Here is a 24,968-nt window from a genome sequence, read left to right on the forward strand (position 1 = left end):
TGTTGATAAACATTTGGGGTGTTTCCAGTTTTTTTTAAATGTTTGAGAGAGAAAGAGAGAGAGAGAGCGAGCACAGGGGAGGGCAGAGAGAGAAAGTGGGAGAGAGAGAATTCCAAGTGCAGAGCCTAAAGGAGGGCTCAATCCCACAAACCATGAGATCATGATCTGAGCTGAAACCAAGAGTCAGATGCTCAACTGACTGAGCCATCCAGGCATCCCGTTTTTTGTTTTATGTTTTTTCCAGTTTTTGATGATTACAAATAAATTGTTAATGAACGCCCATGTATAAATCTTTGTATGGGAATATACTTTCTTTTCTCTTGGGTAAATAAATAAAGGTGAAATGGATGGATCATATGGTAGGTATTTGTTTAACTCACATACCAGAAAATTTACCTTTTTATGGTATATACCTTGGTAGTTTTTTAGTATATTCAGAGAGTTGTGCAAACATCACTCGATTTAAATTTAGAACATTTTCATCATCCCCAAAAGAATTCCCATACCCATTAGCAGTCTCTCCCCATTCAGCCCTCAGCCCAGCCTAGAAACGATTAATCTTCTGTTTCTATGGATTAAAGGTTTAATATAAATGGAATTATACAGTATGTGAGTGGTTCCTTCCTCCACTTAGCATAATGTTTTCAAGGTTAATGTGTGTTGTATTTCATTCATTTTCACTGATGAGTAATATTCCATTGTGTGAATATACTACATTTTGCTTAACCATTCATCAATTGATGGACACTGAGTTTTCTCTTTTTGGCTATTATGTATAATGATGCCATTTGTGTATAAGTTTTGTGTGGTCATGTGTTTTCCTTACCTAGGAGTGGGAATCCTGGTTCATGTGCTAATTCTATGTTTAACATTTTGAGTAGCTTCTAAACTGTTTTCTAACGTGATTACAACATTTTACAATCTTACCAGCAACGTATGAAGGTTCCAATTTCTTCGTATCCTCACCATCCTTGTTACTGTTTGCCTTTTTATCATTTATTTAACTTATTTATTAATGTTTATTTATTTCTGAGAGAGAGACAGAGTGAGAGCCAGGGAGGGGCAGAGAGAGAGAGCAACACAGAATCTAAGGCAGGCTTCAGGCTTCGAGTCATCTGCCCAGAGCCTGATTAGGGGCTCGAACTCACGAACAGCAAGATCATGACCTGAGCCGAAGTCAGACGCTCAACCAACTGAGCCACCCAGGCGCCCCATGGTCTGTCTTTTTAATTTCAACTATCCTAGTAGATATGAAGTGGTATCTCACAGCACTTTTCATTTGCATTTCCCTCAAGATTAATGATATTAATGATATTAAGCATCTGTTATGTGCTTATTGGCCAGTTGTGTATATTTGGAGAAATACCTATTGAAATTTTTTGCCCATTTAAAAATTAGGTTGTCTTTGCCCATTTAAAACTTAGGTTGTCTTATTAATTTAAAAATTAGGTTCTTCAGGGGCACCTGGGTGGCTCAGTTAAGCGTCTGACTTCGACTCAGGTCATGATCTCACGGTTTGTGGTTTTGAGACCCGTGTCTGGCTCTGTGCTGACAGCTCAGAGCCTGGATCCTGCTTCGGATTCTGTGTCTCCCTCTCTCTTGGCCCCTCTCCCGCTTCTTCTCTCTCTCTCTCAAAAATGAATAAATGTAAAAGAAAAAGTTAAAAAATTTTGGTTCTTCATATATTCTAGATACAAGTTCCTTATCAGATACATGATTTGTGAACATTTTCTCCCACTTTGTGGATCATCTTTTCACTTTCTTGATAGTGTTCTTGGAAGCACAAAAGTTTTTAATTTTTATGAAGTCTAATCTATCTAGTTTTTCTTTTGTGGCTTGTGCTTTTGGTGCCACAGCTAAAAAACCATTGCCTAATCCAAGGGCATGAAGATTTACTCCTATGTTTTCTTCTAAGAGTTCTATAGTTTTAGCTCTTACATTTAGGACTATCAGCTACTTGAACTTAATTTCTGTATATGGTATAGAGGTAGGGTGCAACTACATCCTTTTGTATGTGCATATCCAATTCTCCCCGCACTAGTTATTAAAAATCCCACTTAACTTTGTCCAAAATCAATTAAGCATAAATGTATGAGTTTATTTCCAGACTCTCAAGTCTAATCCACTGACGTATAAGTCTATCTTTATGCCAGTACCACAATGTCTTGAGTATTGTAGCTTCATAGTAAGTTTTGAAATCAGGAAATGTGAGTTCTCTACCTTTGTTCTTCTTTTCCAACATTGTTTTGGCTATTTTGGTTCCCTTGTGTTTCTTTATGGATTTTAGAATCAACTTGTCAATTTCTGCAACATAGGTACCTGGGATTTTGATAGGAATTACATCAAATTGTTAGATTAATTAGGAGAGCACTGCTGTCAGCTATGTGATTTGCCAATATTTTCCAAGACTATGGCTTATATTTCCTTCTTTTACCAGTGTCTTTTGAAGGGCAGATGTCCTTAACTTTGACAAAATCTGCTTTATGATTTCTTTATGTAAGTTTTTCATGTTTGTCAGTTTATTCCTAATTTTTTTTCTGCTATTGTAAATGAGAGTTTCTCTTCCATTATGTCTTCTATTAAGTTACTTTTAACCATGTTACTGAGGTATAAACATTTTTTTTTCAGGTTAAAGATGTATTATTCAATTCCTAATTTAGTGATTTTTTTTTTTTTTTGGCTCAGTAGTCTGTTGTTGAAGTTTGTTTTTGCGAAACTGTATCTTAAAAAACTTTTTAAAAATGTTTATTTGTTTTTGAGAGAGAGAGGGACAGAGAGTCGAGCACAAGCAGGGGCAGAGAGAGAGGGAGGCACAGAATCTAGGCTCTAGGCTCTGAGCTGTCAGCACCAAAGCGACTTGGAGCTCGAACTGACGAGGTGTGAGATCATGACCTAAGCCAAAGTCGGACGCTTACCTAACTAAGCCACCCAGGTGCTCTGCCAGACTATATTTTAAAGTATGTTGGGGTGCCTGGGTGGCTCAGTCGGTTAAGTGTCCGACTTCAGCTCAGGTCACGATCTCGTGGTCTGTGAGTTCGAGCCCCGCGTCGGGCTCTGGGCTGATGGCTCAGAGCCTGGAGCCTGCTTCCGATTCTGTGTCTCCCTCTCTCTCTGTCCCTCCCCCATTCATGCTCTGTCTCTCTCTGTCTCAAAAATAAATAAACGTTAAAAAAAATTTAAAAAAAATAATAAATAAATAAAGTATGTTTTCACCAGTAGTTTATGAAAGTTCCATTTACTCCACATCCTTGCCACTATTAGGTATGGTCAGTCCTTTCTATCAGAGACATTTAAATAAATGTATAGAGATAGCTCATTATGATTTTGCTTTGTATTTCCCTAATAAAAATGTTAACCATCAATTCATGTACTTATTTGCTACCCACATATTTTCTTTAGTGGTTGCTTTACTCTTTCAATCTGAATCCCTTTCCTTCCTCCCTCGCTCCCTCCCTTCCTCCTTTCCATCCTTTGTTTTGTTTTTTTGTTTTGGCCTGGTCACATTGGTAGTACAATGTTGAATGGAAGTGGTAAAAGCAGACATCCTTGTCTTATTCTTGATGTTAAGGGGAAAACGTTTAAACTTTTACCATTAAGTATGATAACTATAAGTTTTTCATAGATGCCTTTTAGGATTTAGGAAATTCCCTTCTATTTCTTGTTGTGAGAGTCTTGATTTGTAACGGACATTGGATTTGGTCAATGCTTTTTGTGCATCTATTGAGATGATCATACTTTTTCTTCATTAGTATGTTCACATGGTGAAACACTGATTGATTTTTGAATGTTTAATCAATCTAAAATTCTTGGAATTAAGCTCCACCTAGTCATGATGAATTACTATTATATGTTGTTAAAATCAATTTCCTAGAATTTCCTTTAGATTTTTTACACATATCTTTATGTGGGATGTTGCTTTGTAGTTTTTTCTTTCAGTATCTTTACCTGATTTTGATATCAGAGTAATATTTGATTCAAAGAATGATCTGGAATGTATTCACTTTTCTTAAACTTTCTGGAAGAGTCTGTAGAATTTGTGTTACTTTCTCCTTAAATGTTTGGAAAAATTCACCAGTGAAGTCATCTGGGCCTGAAGTTTTCTTTGTGTGAAATTTCTTAACTACAAATTCAGCTTCTGTAACAGAAATAGTGCTGTTCAGATTTTCTTTAAGTGAACTTTGGTAACGTGTTATTCATGAAAATTATCCATTACAACTAAGTTATCAAACTTAAAGGCATAAATTTGTTCATAATATTCTTTTATTATCTTTTTAATATTTGTAGAATCAACAGTGATGTTACTCCTTCCAGTTCTGCTATTAGTGATCTGTGTGGTCTTTTCTTCTTGATTAATCTGGCTAGAAGTTCATCATTTCTATTGATCTTTGCAAAGACTCAGCTTTTGGCTTCAATGATTTTCGTGTTTTTTTTTTTTTTTTTTAAATATCATTGGTGTATGCTCTGATTTTTATTATTTCCTTTTCTCTGCTTACTTTGGGGATAATTTGCTCTTTTTGTCCCCCTAGTTATTTAAAATGGAAGCTGAAGTCACTAAATGAAACTTTTCTTCTTTTCTTTTCTAGTATTGGTATTTAGTACTATAAGCTCCTTGTAAGGACTGCTTTAGCAGCAATCCACAACTCTGAAATGTTCTATTTTCACTTCCATTTAGTTGAAAATATTGTTTAAAGTTTATTTATTTATTTTGGGAAAGAGAGCACAAATGGAGGAGGGGCAGGGAGAAGAGAAATCCAAGCAGGTTCCATGCTGTCAGTGCAGAGCCCAAATGCTGGGCTCAATCTCACAACCCATGAGATCATGACCTGAGCCAAAATCAAGAGCGGGACACTTAATCAACTGGGTCACCCAGGCTCCCCTAGTTGAAAATATTTGTTAATGTCCCTTTTAATTTCTCCATACCCAAAGGGGTATTTAGAAATGTGTAACTTAGTTTCCAAATATTTAGAGATTTTCTGCTATTGATTTTTTATTTAACTTAGTGTACTTTATATTACAGCCTTTTAAATTTACCAAAACTTATTTTATGGTCCAGAATATGGCCTAACTTGGTAAACTGTCTGTGTGCACTTGAAAAGAATGTACACTCTACTGTTGCTGGGGATGCTCTATACCTGTCAATTAGGTCCAACTGACAAACACTGACAGTGTTGCCAGTGTCTACTATTCACTTGCTGATTTCTTACTACTTGTTCTTTAATCATAGAGGGGAATATTAGAACTCCCAACTACAAATAAATTTAGATTTATTCATTTCTCCTTACATTTCTATTTGCTTCACATAAAAATGTCTGACCCCTTTCATGATGAAATTGCCTTTTTTTTTTTTTTTTTTAAATCCCTGGTAGTATTCTTTACTCTGAGATATATTTTGATATTAACATAGTCATTTTAGTTTTATTATGGCTAATGTCAGCAGAGTATATCATTTTCCATCCTTTTACTTTTAACCTGTTTATGTCTTTATATTTAAAGTATAATTTCTTGCAAGCAGTATACAATTGGGTTTTTTTTTTTTTTTTTTTTTCAATGTGACAATCTCAACCTTTTAACTGAGGCATTTAGACCATTTATAATTAATTTGATTACTGATATGGTTGGATTTAAGTCTACCATCTGCTATTTATTTTCTATTATTTTAGTAGTTGTTTTGGTCTTTATAGTAAACATGTTTACCTCATCAGTCTATCTTCAAGTATACTACTTCATGTAAAAGAATCTTACAGTAGTATATTTAAGATTTCTCCTCTACTGGGCATTTATGCTTTTGTTATACATTTTATTTATACATCTGTTATCACCTCAATAATGCAATATGATTATTACTGTTTACATAATTACCCTTTGTAGAGATTCAAATAAGAAAAAACATATGTTTTTACCCTTATGTATTTACATCTTATGTATTTACCCTTGTAATTACAATTTTTTTATTATTTTTTTTCACATTTATTTATTTATTTATGAGAGACAGAGAGAGAGCACAAGCGGAGGATGGGAAGGGAGAGAAGGAGACACAGAATCCAAAGCAGGCTCCAGGGTCTGAGCTGTCAGCACAGAGCCTGACATGGCGCTCGAACTCACAAACCACGAGATGATGACCTGAGCCGAAGTCGGACACTCAACTGACTGAGCCACCCAGGCGCCCCACCCTTCTAATTACAATTACCAGGGATTTTCATTCCTTTTTATAGATCTGTAATTCTACCTGGTAATATTTTCCTTTTGCCTGACACACTTCCTTTAACATTTCTTGTATTGAGTCTTCTGGTGATTAATTCTTTTGGTTTTTGTATGTCTGAAAATATATTTTGCCTTTTGTTTTTGGAAGATCTTTTTACTGGGTATAGAATGCTAGATTGACAGGTTTTGCTTTTGGTACTTTAAACATGTTATTCAACTTTCTTGTTTGCATTGTTTCTGACAAGAACATATAACGTCATTCTTATCTTAGTTTCCCTGTATATAAGGTGTCTTTCTTCTCTGGCTGCTTTTAAGATGTTCTTTATCACTAGCTTTGAGCATTTATGATTATGTGTTAATGTAGTTTTCTTCTTGTCGTTGATTTGGGGGGGGGAGAAAGGGATTCACAGAGTTTCTTTAATCTGTGGATTTACAGTTTTCCTCAATTTTGGAAAATTTTTAGCCATTGTATCTTCAAGTACTTTTTCTGCCTCATCTCTATTCTCCTTTGGGCGCTCTAATTACATCGTCTACGAAGTTATCCCATGGAAACTGAAGTTATCCTTTGGCTCACTGATAATCTTTTTCATCTTTTGAGCATTCTTTTCTCTCATTGTGTTTCATGATAGTTTCTACTGCTATGTCTTCAAGTTTACCGGTCTTTTCTTCTGCCCTTAATCTCATCCAGTGTATTTTTCATTTCGCACATAGTTCAATATGAGTCTTTTTTTTTATATCTTCTATGTCTCTGTTTAACTTTCAAACACATGGAATACAATTAAAATAACTGTTTTAATGTTTTTGTTTGCTATTCTAAGACCTATATAGGTTTTGAGTCTATTTCAATTGGTTGATTATTCTGCTCATGATGATTATGTTTTCCTGCCTCTTCTCATTCTTGGTAATCTTTCATTGGATGTCAGACATTTTGACTTTTAGCTGTTGGCTGCTGGATGTTTTTGCATTCCCTTATTATGCTTTGTTCTTCTTTTAATATACATTTTTATGATTTTTTAGTGACAGCTGTTTCTTTTTTTAATTTTTTTCTTTTTTTAAATTTATATCCAAGCTAGTTAATATACAGTGTAACAATGGTTTCAGGAACCAAATTTAGTGATTCATCACTTACATGTAACACCCAGTGCTCATCCCAACAAGTGCCCTCCTTAGTGCCCACCACCCATTTAGCCCATCCCCCTACCCAACACCCCTCCAGCAACCCTCAGTTTGTTCTCTGTATTTAAGAGTCTCTTATGATTTGCCTTCCTGTTTTTATCTTATTTTTCCTTCCCTTCCCCTGTGTTCACCTATTCTGTTTCTTAAATTCCACATATGAATGAAATCCTATAATATTTATTTTCTGTGGCTGACTTATTTTGCTTAGCATAACACATCCTAGTTCCATCCATGTTGTTGCAAATGGCAAGATTTTATTCTTTTTGAACGCCAATATATACATATATATATATATATATATATATATATATATATATATATATATATTACAATATATGTAACATATATCACATCTTCTTTTGTGCTTTGTTCTTAGATGCACTAAAATTACCTGCAAACAGTTTGATCATTTTGAGTCTTGCTTTTATGATGTGTTAGGCAGGTCCAGAGAAGTGCTCATTCTAAGGCTAATTATTCCCCGCTACTGAGTAAGATCTTCCCAAGTTTTCCACCTTATGCCACATGAATTATGAGATTTTCCAGTCTAACTGGTGGAATCAGGCATTATTTCCAGCCCTGTGGGAGTGTTAGATTCTGTTCCTTCTATAGATCTGATGGTTTTTCTCTTGGCTTTAGGTCGTTTCCTCATATGCATACATGGAACAACAACAGCACTTTGCTGAATACTTGAAGAGGGCTCTCTGCAGATCCCTGTGGTTTTCTTTCTGTGCAGCTCTCTCCTCGTAGGCATTCTGTCCTACAAATTCTAGCCACCTTGGTTTCCCCTCTTAGCTCCAACCATTCAAATTAGGGATTCTGCTGGGTTCCACCCTAGGCTCCCCTTCTCTGGGCCATGGTCTCAAAACTCTCTTAAGGGAGTAAGCTGGGAAATCATAAGAGGCTCAACTCATTGTTTTTCATCTCTCGGAGATCACTGTGCTTGGCTGCCTGATCTTCAGTAACTTGAAAACCACTGTTTAATGTAATATACTCTGTCCTTTTATTATTATTTCAGGTGAGAGTATGGATTTAGTCCCTATTATTTCAAATGAGCAAAAGTCCTGGATTTGTATTTTTATTTAGAGCACAGACAAAATTCAAAGTGAAATGTTGACAATTTGAGGAAATAAACACTGAAGAATAAAGGGAGGGAAGTATACATAATTTCCTGATGTTTAGCTCTGTTTAGCAGCAGTACACTTCTTTGCTTACCAGCCTATCATGTGCTGATATAGTCAACATTATCTGTGCATTGCGTGCAACACTTAATCCTATGTGGGAAGCTCTGAATGACCTCTAATAAGGTCCTAACATACTCTCCAATGGAACTCAGTGCCAGCATTCTTATGAAAATGTGCCAGGGGTGCTGTGTATAGAGAAATGAATACTGACCGACTTTCAAGAACTGTCTAAGGGATATAACTGTCTCCTCTCTGTCTGAATTAAGAACTATTTTAAAAAACAAAAAACAACCAGCTACTATTCTCAGTAACAAAACATATCCTCAAGGAGGCGAAGAAAGGAAAAGGTGTCACTTGGGATGATGTTGGAAGGAAGGTGTCCTACCAAAATTCATGAGTTTTGAGCCTTGAGCTGTATTCTTCCCATAGAAGTTTACTCTGGGGCCTTCAGGTGAGAAGTCCAAGGGCTCCTACCTCATGTTTTGCTTATCTAAGGATCAGAACAAACCTACTTGCCTCCCACCTACTAAAGATGTTGAGAATCAATTACCTGCTTGAAGCAATGGACAGGCGCTGGGACTGAACATGTTTCTTTTAGGTATTTGTCCCAGGTAAAATGACCTGAAAAGGAAATAGAAATCTCTATCACAGTCAACTTCCTAAAAAGTGCTTTCAGGATGCAATCTACACTAAACATTAGGCCATTTTTTGACTCGTTCTGAGCATAAGAAAAAACTTATGTTTCCCTGTTTGGGCTCAAGAGAGTATTACGGGTAGAAATCTATGTGACCTGAGTGGATCATTTTAGATCAATGTATTAAAATTATGGTCTAAAGATGACCTTACTACGTTTTACACGTTAGTCCCTAAAGTGATCCAAAATGCCAGAGCAACACGTACCAGTATCTCACAGAAGGGTCCAGGAAGCTCTTGGAAAACAGAATAGAAGACATAGAAAATGGCTGAGGAGATTCCTTCTGAACAACCTGACTCCTGAAGAGGTACCTTAATGCCATCAAATAATAGCTTTTAACACTCAATATGGTCGGATCCCACCATCTCAGCTCAGAAAGAATGAAGGACAGACATACGGTAAGATGATTTGATGGTAGGAAAAACCAGAATGAGTGAGATTATACTTGAATTCTCACTCTCTCTCACCCACCCCGAACCCACTCCCATTCCAGCTGCACTGCCTGAGGTGCAAAATGACAAAGATCTGGTAATTTACAGAAAAGTAGGTCCTTGGTAGCATTTCTTATGATAGTAACTATGAATGAGTTAGGGGGCCTACAGGATCTTGTAGCCTCTTGAAGTAGCCTTTAGAGCAACACTGTGCTAGAGAAACAGTCTTCAAGGTGACACTGCTAGGGTCAGAGAAAACATTTTAAGGAACAAACTATTGCATATATATGTTATTAAACCACAAAAGATGACTAAGTTCTTTATTAAAGGTTAAATCAATTACCAATCTCCCCCTAATACCCACCTAGAGGTGACCCCATGATGGTGCAGGGAAGGTCCCAGAGACTCTCACAAGCTAAAACACTGTAGCAAACCAGCATTTCTTGAAGTTTCCTCTGCAGTGGAGCAGCACAGGGCCCTTTTGGACCATGCAAAAAGCACTAGATGCTGGGAATAAAAATGATTTACTGAATGATAAAATCTAAATCACTTCAAAGATGATGCCAAGGCTTTATACTCTATTGACTTTATAGTTTCTGTTTTAAAACTTGTCCCTTTCCCACCATCCTTAAGCAAGCCAAATAGATTTGGCCAGAAATCACAGTCTGTTCTGAACCACTCCACGAACTGGCCAATGATTAATTATCTTGAATACAGAGTCCACAGGGTAGATGAGATGGATATTACCTGGAATCAAGATTTAAGAGCTTATCAGAATAAAGACTCAGCTCTTAGCGGAGATGTCCCTAAAGCAAGGAATGAATACATTTCACCACTATTTGCTGTTAGAAAAAAAAAGCATTAAAAATTACCATTCCATTCTTACAAATAAAGAATTAAGTCAAATAGCAAGTCTTGGATTTGAGTGAACTGCAACTTTTGCACTCCAGCATCTGTAACAGCACTGTCCACTAAAACTTTCTGTAATGACAGAAATGTTTTGTGTCTGTGGTGTCCAATAAGAAAGCCGCTAGCCGGGGGCGCCTGGGTGGCTCAGTCGGTTAAGCCTCCGACTTCAGCTCAGGTCATGATCTCACGGTTCGTGAGTTCGAGCCCCGCGTCGGGCTCTGTGCTGACAGCTCAGAGCCTGGAGCCTGTTTCGGATTCTGTGTCTCCCTCTCTCTCTCTCTCTGACCCTCCCCCGTTCATGCTCTGTCTCTCTCTGTCTCAAAAATAAATAAACGTTAAAAAAAAAAAAAAGTCGCTAGCCACATGTAACCACAGAACACTTGAAATGCGTGAGAGAAGAATTTAAATTTTAATTAGTTTAATTTAATTAATTTTATTTAAATATAAATTCCTACATGTGGTTAACAGCTACTGTATCAGACAGCACAGGTCTAGAGGTTTGCTCAGTCTGGGTAATTGCTTGTAGTAGCTTGCGTTTTGACCACAAGCATCCAAGAGACTTTGGTTTTAAAAATTATGGCAGCATCAGGGGTACCAAAAAACTGGGGCATTAATTACAGTTCTCTATTACACATCAATATGGTAATCAATCCCTATTACATAGGCAAGCAACCTCACATCTTTCTCCATTTAGAGAACACCCTATTGCCAACTGAATGAAAAGGAATCTCCTCTCTCTCTCTTTTTTTTTAATGTTTATTTCTGAAGGAGAGAGAGACAGAACTTGAGCAGGGGAGGGGCAGAGAGAGAGACACACAGAATCCGAAATGGGCTCCAAGCTCTGAGCTGTCAGCACAGAGCCTGATGCAGGGCTCGAACTCACAGACTATGAAGATCATGACCTGAGCCGAAGTCGGATGCTTAACCAGCTGAACCACCCAGGCGCCCCAGGAATGTCTTTTAAAAAAACATTTCAGTTTATTTATTTATTTTTGAGAGACAGAGAGAGTGAAGGGTAAGGGGCAGAGAGAGAGAGAGAGAGAGAGAGGGAGAATCTCAAGCAGGCTCCACACTGTCAGCACAGAGCCAGAGGTGGGGCTCAAACTCACAAACCATGAGACCTCTGAAACAAAGAGTCAGACGCTTAACCAACTGAGCCACCCAGGCACCCCTGGAATCTCTTTTTTATTTTTTTTATTATTTATTTATTTATTAAAAAATTTTTTTAATTTCTTTTTGAGAGAGACAGAATGTGAGTGGGAGAGGGGCAGACAGAGAGGGAGACACAGAATTCGAAGCAGGCTCCAGGTTTTGAGCTATCAGCACAGAGCCTGATGTGGGGCTTGAACTCATGAAGCACGAGATTATGACCTAAGCTGAAGTTAGACACTGAACCGACTGTGCCACCCAGGCACCCTGGAATCTCTTTAAAAGCAGTCCACCCACTGTGAGGGTTGACTGGATTGAACCATACCTAGATTAATATTTTTCTTAAATTTGACTGCTTAGGCTATCTGAGACTTAGTCTCATAATTTCAGGTAAATTGCGTTAATTTTTATGGACTCAGGAAGAATATTTGAGCACCTACTGTAATGCCCATAATGGAGCCAAATGTCATATCTACTGTATCTCCAAGCAACTGAAATAACCACACATACAAAAACGGGACAGGCAGCAAGGTATACATCAGGGAGGGGTTGGCAAACTCTCTGTAAAGGACCAGACAGTAAAATGTTATGGTTTGTGGGTCATCCAGTCTCTGTCACAAATACTCAACTCTGCACTGTAGCCTGAAACCCGCCAGAGACAATACGCACATAAATGAACATGGCTGAGTTCCACTAAAACTTTATTTACAGAAATAGGCAGTGGGCTGGATTTGCCCCCAAAGAGTAGTTTGCCCTGGCATATAGCACTGATTCCCAAATGTTACTTATCATCAGAATCTCCTAAAGAATTTTTCTCATTTCTTTAAATAGCGTTCTGGGACCCATCCTCAGAGGTTCTCATTCAGCAGGCTTTGAGTGTGGTCTGAAAATCTGTATTTTCAAAGGCTCCCTAAGTAATTCTGATTCACATCTGTGTCTAGAAATTATTGGTGGAGTTAAAAGAATGTAATATTGAGAGTCAGAAGATGCTGGATAAAGTCTTATTTCTCTAATTATCTTAGATAAGTTACTTAATCCTTCTAAGTATCAGGTTATTCATCTGAAAGACAGAGATAATGTCTATCATGCAAGACTGTACACCCACTCATTCATTCAGTAAATATTTATTAAACTTCTTCCAAGTACAAAAGCACTGTGTTAAATATAAGAGGAACATGATATACATGATTCCTAAATACATGGAGCTTGCAGTTTAGAAATATTAAATAGAGACATTAAATAAATAATAACACAAATAAACTGGTACAATTATGATAAATGTAAGTTAATGAGGTAGTACAGGTTGCCTTGAGGATGCAGAACAGGAAAATCTAATTTGTTACTGGGATCAAGGATTACTGTGAAGATGAACATTATAATGTAATGTTTTATAAATATAATGTTTTATACTTTACAGAATGATTTCAATTCTTTATTCAACTGATGTTTGAGTATTCCTCTATGTGCCAGGCAGTATTCTCAGTGCTGGGATAAGGCAGGAGGTCCCTGCCCTCATGGAATTTACATTCTGGTGCATCATGAGGCACAATTAACACATAACCAAATAAATAAGGTAATGAGTGGTAAGCATTTGAAGGAAACAAAATAATGTGATAGAGGCTGGGAACTATCTTAGATGGCAAAGTTATGGACAGATACTCTATGGAGGAAACACTTGAGCTGAGACTTTACAGTCATCTCATTTATATTACTGAATAATGCTTATGAAAGTATTTTATAAACTCTAATGCATACCACTTTATAGTTACACTTATTATTAGAAAATAAAATCCCTGCCCTGACGAGAGTTACACACTACATAGAAGTAGCTTTAAAAAATTAAAAGTCCCTAATAATGTAAAGCAGAAGAGATCCACGAAGTTGAATGCATGAATCCCTTTCTCTAATACTCATTCATTCAACAAATACTTACTGCACACTGCCATATACCAACCCTAGAACTAGGCACTGGTGATCCAGAGCAAAGAATGAAATAGCAAAGTCTCTGCTGATATGGAGCTTACTTTCTAAGGGGAAAGAAAAACAATAAACAAACATAAATATATGTCGGATGATGCAGAGGGCAACAAGAGACACCAGATAATATACAATTCCTGGCCTTTTTCAAATAAAGAAAAAATAAAGCAAAGTAAGAGGGAAAGAGTGCCGAGGGTATGTGTGTGCTATTTCAGGCAGGATGGTCAAGAAAGGCATCTTGATGGGGTGATATAAAAGTTGAGACCTGAAGCTCCCTCCAGCCCCTGCTTGAACACTTGCAACGATGAGAAACTTCTTATTCAGTTATTATTCAATAGTACAAACAGATAGACTTTGAACTACATAGTCGGCCAAAGTCTGACTCCTTCTAACTTCTACCCATTGGTCCTGGACATAATATATGAGAGAGATTATATATATCATTAAATGTCAATGCTGCTAATATGACCCAGCTACATGAGGCACCTCCATTCGTGGTGGCTACTATTCTGACAGCACTTCTCTACAAGAACTCTATTTCATTCCACCTGAAGTGTGGAACCCAAATTCCTAAGAGAGATACAGACAATCACAGTCTTTAGATCAGAAATTCGACTCCAAGATTACTGTCTGAAAACTGTTCCGTTGTTTATATGTGCCATAATTTATATACATTAACAACAGTATTTGTTAAATACTCTTGGTGGTCACGTAAGTGTTTTCTAATTTTTGATGAGTATCTTTGTGCACATATCTTTTAACACTTTTAAGATGATCACTTTAGGGCAAATTCCTAAGAGTGGGATGAATGGACAAAGAACAGGCATACTTTATATTTTGATATAATATAATTCCCACCAACAGTGCATGAGAATATGTTTCTTACGTCCTTGCTAAAACTGCTTTAACAATCTCTATACTTTTGTTAAATCTTACAGGTGAAAAAGCAAAAGACTATTATACTTTTATATGCAATTCTTTGATGACTAATAAAGTTGAAGATATTTTTAGGCTTATTAGTCCATTTGTATTTTATTTTTGTCATTTTTCACTGAGGTATCTTTTGTTTTCTCAGATTCTAAGAGTTCTATGTAGATTAAGGATGTTAGTCCTTTGCCTGTCACATATGTTGTAGACATTTGTCTCAGTCTGCTAGGATTTGCCCTTAAATTCCTCTATCTTGTCTTTTATGACTTCCTGGCTTTCATGTCATGCTTTCTTCAGTATTACAAGAGATATTAACCCATGTGTTCTTCTAGTATTTCTCAGGTTTAATTATTTTTTTACATTTAAATGATCTATTTCAAATTTATTCTGTGAGACAAATAAGGCAAAAATAAAGCTTTCCTTCTCACCTTTTATTCAATAAATGTGCTCACCACCATTTTTGAATAAATCACCTTCTCCCCGCTGATTGGAAATGTCACTGTGATCACATGTTAATTTCTTATATACATTTAGACCTATCTCTGGACTCTGCCTTCTGTTCCCTTCATCAGTCAGTCTATTCCAAGACACGGAGCATTTTGTTTCATGTAATTTCAAAACCAATTTAACCAATTTTAATTTTTCATAAGGCATACCCTCAACCATGTTTTCTTGGCACTTTCAAATGATTAATAAGTTGTGGCATATCCAGTGCTAATAAAACCCTGTTATCAGAAAATGTACAAAGCTTAAGTTTATGAGATACACAGTGGCTCATTCTCAAAATATTGTCCATGGGCCTTTCAGATCAGTAGCTTGATATTTTTTAATGAATCATCTAAAGATAAAACACCAAGTCAAAAAAAAAAAAAAAAAAGGATTTCTGACTCTTCCAATTTCTCAGAACAAATCCCACCATTTCCCAGCTCCTATAACATCCTGTTCATACCTTTATTTTCATATCTTCACATCATATCATCATCATTATTTATGCAAGCTATTTACAGACAGCGGGTATCTTTCTTACTATTATTTTTAATCTTCACCGTTTACCACAGTGCCTGAAACTGAACTCAGGCTCCACAGAAGTGTAGTGAATGAAAAGTGAGGGGTGAAAAGAAGAAGGGAGTGAGCACCAGTGCTTCTCTTTTCTGGACCAATACAATCATACCGGTGGTCTTCACATTTAGTTCTGGGAGTTATACGTTGAGATAGAACAAACCAAAGTCTAAATGGTGGCCTAAGTGGCAAGGGGACACAAAACCATGTCACCTGAGGAGTGGCTGAAGGAACACTGACACTCAGCTTGAAGAAGAAAGCCAAGTCTTAGAGCCAATTTGCCATCCATCCACCAATCCAACAAGTATTTATCGTGTGTATCAAAGCATTGTGCCAGGTGCCGGAGAAACAACAGTGATCAAATACTGTTCTTGCCCTCATGGAGCTTTAGTAAGGCCAGAGGCTAGATAGCCAACTACATAAAGTGTGGTAAGTGCTATGCTTGGCCAAGGAGGCTGCTATAGGAGGGCTTGCGGAAGGATTCCCAGGGGAAGTCACCTCTACGCTTCTAAGTTAAGGTGTAAAAGGATAAGCAGGAAGTCAGTCAAGAAGAGAGAAAATTCTTTGTTTTTAGAATCTTTTGTTTCAGACTGAAAGAAAAACATGTATAAAGGCCCAGAAGTAAGAAAAACCACGTCTAAAAATTGAATATTTTGGTATGGCTACCAGGTAGAGTTAAACACAAACAAAAGGTAGTTTAGAAAGGAGGTTTTAGATAAAAGCAGTGTGCAGGTATCAGAGAGCCTCCTCAACCACATTAATGAGAAAAAGAAGCACTAAAGGCTCTGGGGCAGGAGTCATTCTGTGTGTAGTGTGAAGGATGGGCTGGAGGAGTGCAGGGCTGGAGGCAGGAAGACTAGTTAGGAAGCTATTCTAATATCTATATGAGATCATAGTGCTTCAACTAGGACGGTAAGAGTGGCAGTGAGCAGGCAGTCCCTATAGCTGCTTTCTAATAACTAGAAGCTGGTCAGTGAAAAACTGGCTAAATTATTCCATATTGCCCTAAAAGTTCAAAGTATGACTGATAGAATTGACAAAGAAACAGATTTTGGCCCAATAAACAAAACTGTCTGACTATGGAGTGAGTTCCTGAGGTGGCTGTAAGTCCCCAGCAACGTTGAAAAGTTCAAGACAAGGCATTTTATAAGACATTCAAAACGTCGAATTTTGAAATGCTGGGCCAAGTTAGATTATTTTAAAGCCTCTTCCAAACTCAGATTCTAAAATACTACTGAATCTCATTTCTTTAAAAAAATTTTTTTTGTTGTTTATTCATTTAGAGAGAGAGAGACACAGAGAGCAAGCAGGGGAGGGGCAAACAGAGAGGGAGACAGAATCCGAAGCAGACTCCAGGCTTTCAGCTGTCAGCACAGATCCCAACACGGGGCTCGAACCCAGGCACCGTGAGATCATGACCAGAGATGAAGTTGGAAGTTGGACACTTAACCAACTGAGCCACCCAGGCACCCCCTGAATTTCATTTCAATTTGATATTTGGGGCTGCTCTCTATGCTTGATAGGCAAAATGAAATATGCAGGATTAACTCATCAGAGGCTGTGCCTGGCTATGCTGGTGCTATGTTATCATAGCCTTTACTCCTCACACAGGAAAAATATACTTCCAAAATTTAACATCACTTCTTGTACATACTTTGTGTTAAACTGAGTATCCACTTTTTCCAATTCCCTATCAACAAAACGGACTGCTCACAACATACCTTAACTTGTTACTGAACTATATGTAATTGTTATCATTCATATTAGCAACAAAACCAAAACCAGCAACAGCTCTCACAGAGTACCTTCTGTCTGCCTACACCATGTTCAATATCTCCCAAATTCTTCATAACCTGAAAAGTAGATTTTATTCCCATTTTAAAGATGAGGAAATAGACTCGAAAGATTAAGTAACTTTCCCAAAATCACTAAATTTGTGAGTGGGCAACAGAAATTTGAACCAAGGCCTGTCTGATTCATACGTCCATGATTTTTCTATCATACGCTAGTGCCTTAGAAAGCTTGAGGTAAGTTTTAAGTCATTAAAAAGGGACTATCATTTATTGTTTATTAAGTGCTAGGCCCTTTACCTCCATCATTTCAATTCCTTCACTTCTTCAGCTCACATTCAGAGAACACTCCACTTCAAAGAACGTTCCAAGATTTGACTTAGAATAATGTCAGAGGATGGTCCCGCAACAGAATGAAAATAACAATCCTCAAAAGTTGAAAAGTATTTGAGAGGTTTTAAGATGTTTTCACATCCATTAGCTCTTGTAATCTTCTTAACAATCTTGTGAAGTAGGCAGAATGGGATAATTATCCCCATTTTCCAAGCCAGAAAACTGAGGACCAGCATCACAAAGTTTTTAAGCCCGGCTGGCTTTCAAAGAAAGCCAGGAGCTCTGACTCCTAGTCTAGCATTCTACTCTTCTACGTTACCTTCTTTGTCAGTGGGCAGTAAAAGTAATGTTTTGGGAAGAAAAGGCAAGAGGGAGCAAAAAGACAGTGATAATAACAGAGGTGAACACATGAAGTCACAGAACATAATATATAAAAACATTTGAACAAAAACTGATAAAGCCATTAGGATATCAATATTTGTGTAACATATAGAAAGATTTTTAAAGAACTAAGAAGTTAAGACTGACGTTTATGTAGAAACCCTGAAGGCTGATTAAGAAATATTAACATTAGCATTACTTCTCAAATCCAAGTCCTGAGGTACATACACTCTGTAGGGATGAAAACCGAATGCAGTTAGCAGTCTGACTCTTGTTATTTGAATCGTTAATATTTCAGATTGCATTTAGTTAAAGACTTTACAAAATCTTTAGGTTTAAATTCAGTTTGCTACATCTCATGAATAATTTCTTCTGGGGAAATCCCACCAAATTCTGATGGAGAGTGGGGGTTTGTTTTTGTTCTGGATTCACTGAATTAAGAGTAGCTTCCAGTTTGGATCGGCCCCTGTTCCTCCTTGTACTCTGTGTAATTAACCCCCCCTCCCCACCCTGTTGGCTTGGTCTGCACCTCCTGATAAGGATGGCTGGGCCGGACAGATGACAGGACTGGCTATACGGGCTGCTGAGGCAGATGAGCACAGGACACACGGGGCCATGGGACAGACAACACGGCATTCTGTTCCTAGTCACACTCTAATCTCTGGTTTGGTTATTACCTATATTTAACAGAAATACAAGAAAGAAATCTTACCTAGTTCCAGGATGTCAGTAGCTTCTATTAAAGAAAAAAATGTTACAGCGTAAGTCATCAGGACAAACATACCAAAATGAAAGAAAGGTGAAGTTCTGGGGTAAAATGAAGGCTTGAGAGTTTGTGTAACCCAACCCTCTCCTTTTAAAAGGTACTGAGTGTGTTACTAGTAGTTGTGGGATATACCACCTAATTCTGCCTCACTCCTAAGCCTAAACTCTTAAACACTGGAGATGCGGACAGGCCAACCGGGCTTGAAGCTGTGAGGCTACTTCAAGATTATCTGTACTCAGAGTGAAAGTCTCCTGACTTCCAGTTCAAACCAAAACATACCGCTTCTAACAGATACCTCTACAAACTAAAATATTTGCTTGTGCATCCATCAGTGAGTTCTTTATACCTCAGACCTCTCAGAACAAAGGTTTTATGAGAAGAGATGTCAAATTAAATTTTTCCATGCTAAACAGAGGGGTTTTTTTCTTACCTTGATATTGGGATGCAGACTCGGAAAGGTGACCATACTTGTGTTTCCTAACATCATTCCAGTCTATCACTGCAGGAGGAGAGAAAACAGTCATATGAAAAGAAAATGCAAGCTTCAATACTTCTCTAATTTAACAGCAGGCATCAATAGTTTTTGATAAAGTAATCCACTTCTGAGATTGTATTCTAAGGAAACAACCCAAGCTACAGAAAAACGGTTTTATTTAAAAAGCTTTAGTATTGTTCATAATAACAAAAAGGGAGGGAGGATACGTAAATGCTCAGAACAGAAGACTGATTAAGATACTACAATACATTTATCAGTTGACAATGGATTTTGCAGCTTTAAATTTTTACAAAGGCTACACAACAAAATAGGAAACTGTTTAAGGTTATGATGTTGTCTGGTAAAATATGAGAGCAAAAATTATACTCATGGAATAATCGAAATTATGTAAAAAACTGAAAACAAAGAACGCCCTTGCTCTGGGCTGAATTGTGTGTCCCCCCACTGCCCATTCTAATGTGACTGTATTTGGAGATAGGGTCTATAAAGAAGTAAGTACATTAAAATGAGGTCATTAGGGTGAGCCCTAATCCAACGAGACTGGTGTCCTTATTATAAGAGGAAACTTGGACACATACGGGGACAGAGGAAAGAGTATGTGAAGACAGAGATGGGCATCTAAAAGCCAAGGAGAGAGGCCTCAGATCTTGATCTCTGACTTCCAACCTCCAGAATCATGAGAAAATAAGTTTCTTTTTTCTAAAGTTTATTTATTTATTTTGAGAGAGAGAGAGAGAGAGAGAGAGAGAGAGAGAGAGAGAGAAAGAGAGCAAGTGGGGGAGGGGCAGAGAGCAAGGGAGAGACAGAATCCCAAGCAGGCTCCGCACCATCTGCACAGAGCCCGATGCAGGGCTTGAGCTCATGAACCATGAGATCATGACCTGAGCTGAGATTGGAGTTGGACACTTAACCAACTGAGCCACCCAGGTGCCCCGAGAAAATAAATTTCTGTTTAAATCACCAGGTCTGTATGTAATCCTTGCAGCCCTAGCAAACTAATACAACCCTAAAAAGTTATCACTAGAAAAAAGAAAAAAAAAATAAGACGCAAACACAGCAAATATAAACATCTGGTTATCTTTAGGTAGTGCCCTATTCCCCCTACCCCGATTTTCTAATCTCATGTATTTTCAATTTTTTTTATAAAGATAAGTTACTTACATAATGGAAATACATTTTCCTTGTTTGAAAATTTAGATTAAATCTACTGACTCTACCACTTTCTCACCATCAATTACCCATCATGTTTTTACTTCTCTTCTTACCCAGCTCAGATTCCAGGGTCTCTCATTTAAATCACTCGCTGACAAACAACTCCCTCCTACCTCTTTTTTGCCAAATTTGCCTAATAAAGCCTCAGTCTTAACTCTGGTTAAAGCCACTTATCCACCTATACCATGCCTACCCCAACAGTTCACAAGTGCTGAAGAAAACCAAATGCAAGCTTACTGGTCTCACTTTAAACTCATGACCATAATTTTCAAACGCTATTTAACATGGTCTAGAAATCATACTGCATTTCCCTACTGTGTTTGCTTTTCCACCTTCCAAAAATTTTTTTCATTTATTTTTCTTTCTCCTCATTCTCCAAATATTTTCTCCCTCTCCCTCACTCTTAGGTATGATGTTAATTTAGGGTTCATTGAGAAAACAGAAATAAGGGACAGGAACCTTCTATATGCCACTCAGGAAGGTACAGACTCCATCATGTTTAGTGGTACATCTCCCATCCACAGTATAGTAGCAGGTGCTCAGTTAGTGTTTGGTGAATGAATGAATCTACTCATTCATCATTCTTTCTGACTGCTCTTCTATTGCTGTGGATGAAGTGTCTATCAAAAGGCAACTCTCCAGTTTTGCTCCACATCCCATTTCCTCTCATCCTCTCAAGGACTTTGCAAGTATTTCCTTTCTAATAGACCATTTGCATCCACATCCTTACTGCCCCATAATCTATCAAACATCAACACACAAAACAAATACTCCCTCTCCAACCCTCTCTTAATCCCATGTATATCCCTCTTGCCTTCTATTTCTCAGGAAAATGTATTTTAAGAGTTATCTATAGCCATTGCCTCCTCACTTCTTCACAATTATCTCCTCATTCAAACAGGGTTCTTCTGTCTACTATTCCACTGAGATCACCCCCAAATTCATATTTCTAGCATTGGCCTCCTCTTGGAATTCCACACTTACATATAATCTCTACATAGTTATCAAATCAGACATTTGAAACTTAACATGGCTAAAACAGAATGCCACCTCTTGTCAACCTGTTCCTCTTTTTTTTTTTTTTTTAAGTTTTGATTTAAATTCCAGTTAGTTGACATACTGTGTAATATTAGTTTCAGGTGTACAATATAGTGATTCAACAGTTCCATCCATCACCCAGTGCTCATCGCATAACTGCACTCCTTAATCCCAATGGCTATTTAGTTCATCCCCCTACCTCCCCTCTGGTAACCATCAGTCTGTTGTCTGTAGTTAAGAGTCTGTTTCTTGGTTTGCCTCTCTCTCTTTTTGTCCCCCCTTTGCTCATTTGTTTTGTTTCTTAAATTCCACATATGAATGAAATCATATGTGATGGAGATGCCATTTACTGGTTTGGGGAAGACAATCTGTCCTCTTCTTGTCTTTCCCAAACCAGTAAATGGCATCTCCAATACCGAGCTGTTCAAGCCAAAAATCCCTGAAGTTATCCTTGATGCTTCTATTTCCTTTACACTCACATCCACTCAGTAAGTTCTGCTGGACCATGTCCCCAACTCATCCACCACTCATCCCACTGCTCACGCTCTACTTCCAGTCACTGTCCTTCTTACCTGGGCCATTAGGATAGCCTGCTGACTGGAAGCCCTGCTTCCCCTCTTGCCCTACTCCAACTTACTCACCATACAGAGGTCAGAGTGAGCATTTGAAAACACAAAAAAGATCATGTCATTCATCTGCTTAAGGATAAATGGCTTCCCACTGAATTAAGGATACCTTGCACAGGTATGCAGGATTCAGCTGCTGCCATGTCTCTGATCTTGTCCCATATGATACCCCCCTCCGACATTTTTAAAGTAAACTTATTTATTTTGAGGGAGGGAGGGCAGGAGAGAGAGAGCAAGAGAGTACATTAGCAGGGGAGGGGCAAAGAGAGAGGGAAGCAGAGAATCCCAGGCAGGCTCCATGCTCAGCGCAGAGCCCTACCTGAGGCTCCATCCTATGAACCATGAGATCATGACCTGAGTCATGAACTATGAGATCAAGAGTTGGACCCTTCACTGACTGAGCCACCCAGGCGCCCCATGACTTTTCTCTTTTCCATTACACTCCAGTCACACTGGCCAGTGTCCCACCCCAAGTGTTTGCCTTCTCTCCTGGTTGGATGTGCCCTGTCTTTCTAGTACCTGCCATGTTTGTTCTCTAAATCATGAATAAAGATTATAAACCTGATTAGGCTAAAAAACTGCTGACAAGAGACAAAAGATTTAGGGTATCATAATTGATTTGTGTTTGAAATTTTTCACAATTATTTTTAAATTATTTTTTATAATTAGAAATAATATATTCTCAAAAATTAAATATACAGTACATATTCCATTTATGTACAAGTTTTCAATATCATATCACTTAAGTAAAGATGAGCTACCAGCATACACAAAATGGACTCAGGAAGCTACAATAAATTGAAACCAGGCTGTAAGATCACTAATAAAACTAACAAAACAATTCAAAATCAACCAATACAAATTAGGGGAAAAATACTCTAATACGGAGAAAAAAACAAAAGCCAGACCCAATGATGAAGTAAAATGAACAAAATAATTAACAAATTTAGCTGGGCAGAAAGGCATCGAAATAAGGTTCCACAACAATGGAAAAGGAACTTCTGAGAAGAAATATTTGAAACTCCTGGCACAAACAAGCGGAACTGGGAAAGCAGTGCCCAAAAAAGAAAAGGAGACAGCAACCACATTCATTACAAATTGCTTACATTTTATTTTAAGCATCACCATAAATTACCCAGTGGATAAGGTCACCATCCCTGTATCAATTCTTTTTTTTTTTTTTTAAGTATTTATTTATTTACTTTTGAGAGAGACAAAGACAGAGCATGAGTGGGGGAAGGGTGGAGAGAGAGGGAGGCACAGAATCCGAAGCAGGTTCCAGGCTCCAAGCTGTCAGCACAGAGCCCAATGCGGGGCTCGAACTCTTGAACCACGAGATCATGACTTGAGCCAAACACAGATAAATGCTCAACCGACTGAGTCAACCAGGAGCCCCACATCCTTGTATCAATTCTTAAATGAACAGAATGTAGCCTGATAGAATTCCACATGTAAAAACAGAAACTGGTTACCTGTAATTTTTCAAAGTATTCTCAGATTAATGGCCATGTTTCAAGATATATTATGATATGTAGCTACTATATTTATTTTTTATTTATTTATTTTTTTTTTCAACGTTTATTTTTGGGACAGAGAGAGACAGAGCATGAACGGGGGAGGGGCAGAGAGAGAGGGAGACACAGAATCGGAAACAGGCTCCAGGCTCTGAGCCATCAGTCCAGAGCCTGACGCAGGGCTCGAACTCACGGACTGAGAGATCGTGACCTGGCTGAAGTCGGACGCTTAACCGACTGCGCCACCCAGGCGCCCCTGTAGCTACTATATTTAAATAGACGGTTTTATTTTATTCTCTCTCCTCAGGCTGTATATTTCTTCTCCCATAGTCCTTCTCCCAGTTAGTAATACATCAGAAACCTGGAGTCCTCTTTAACTGTCTGCTCTCTCTTATCCTCCAAATCTAACCAGTTATCAAAATCTGTCCATTCTACCTTCAAAATGACTGTCTCCTCTGCTCCTATTCTGTGTTTAAGATTTCATTCTCTCTCACCTTGACCAACAGAAACAGCTACTTCATTCCTGTGTGTGACCTCCCTCCTTTCCAATCCACACTTTAGCATTCAGTTTCTAAAATACTTATATTTATGTATCTTAATTCTAAGATTAGACAAAACATCTCACTATCTTTTAAGTTTTCAAAGGTCGAAACCTAAACTGTCTCCATAATAAATATGCCATATGTGCCTGGACTTTCCCTCCCTTCTCTATTTGGGAGATTCCTATTTATTCACCATGGTCCAGGATTAATGTTACTTTCTAATATCTTTCTGGCAGCATCCCTAAGCACAGCACTATTTCCACCTCCTACTTCTATGCCTGTTCCAGGTGTTAGAGGTAAATACTGCTAACCCAGTCATTATTCCTGGGGCTTAACACACAGCAAACACTAAAAAAAAAGAAAAAGAGAAGAGAAGAGAAGAGAAGAGAAGAGAAGAGAAGAGAAGAGAAGAGAAGAGAGAAGAAAAAAGAAAAAGTTTGCTCAACCGACTGAGCCACCCAGGCGGCCCCACGAATATTTAAATGCAAGCTTTCATCAAAACAATTTTGACACATATACAGAATCCACTATAGTTAGATTATCTATCAATTATTCATGTTAAATAA

The 24,968-nt window shown here is 37.8% G+C and overlaps 1 protein-coding gene across 28 annotated transcripts in view; it reads right to left on the reverse strand.

The window, feature by feature from the left end:
- Nucleotides 1-24,968, reverse strand: part of SCMH1 (Scm polycomb group protein homolog 1) — a 189,090-nt gene that overhangs the window by 111,774 nt on the left and 52,348 nt on the right. For 20 of the 28 annotated variants that reach the window (XM_045476885.1, XM_045476859.1, XM_045476881.1 and 17 more), the window contains 3 exons: nt 19,405-19,473; nt 18,921-18,944; nt 9,109-9,179 (listed from right to left, as the gene is read on the reverse strand). In XM_045476885.1, the coding sequence (XP_045332841.1) occupies nt 9,109-9,179; nt 18,921-18,944; nt 19,405-19,473 (164 nt within the window). Of the gene's footprint in view, nt 1-9,108; nt 9,180-10,047; nt 10,191-18,920; nt 18,945-19,404; nt 19,474-24,968 lie in introns of those variants that run through there. The other 8 variants (XM_045476869.1, XM_045476874.1, XM_045476872.1 and 5 more) reach the window with 4 other exon arrangements.

The sequence above is a fragment of the Leopardus geoffroyi genome, chromosome C1 (assembly GCF_018350155.1).
Source record: "Leopardus geoffroyi isolate Oge1 chromosome C1, O.geoffroyi_Oge1_pat1.0, whole genome shotgun sequence".
Classification (NCBI taxonomy): domain Eukaryota; kingdom Metazoa; phylum Chordata; class Mammalia; order Carnivora; family Felidae; genus Leopardus; species Leopardus geoffroyi.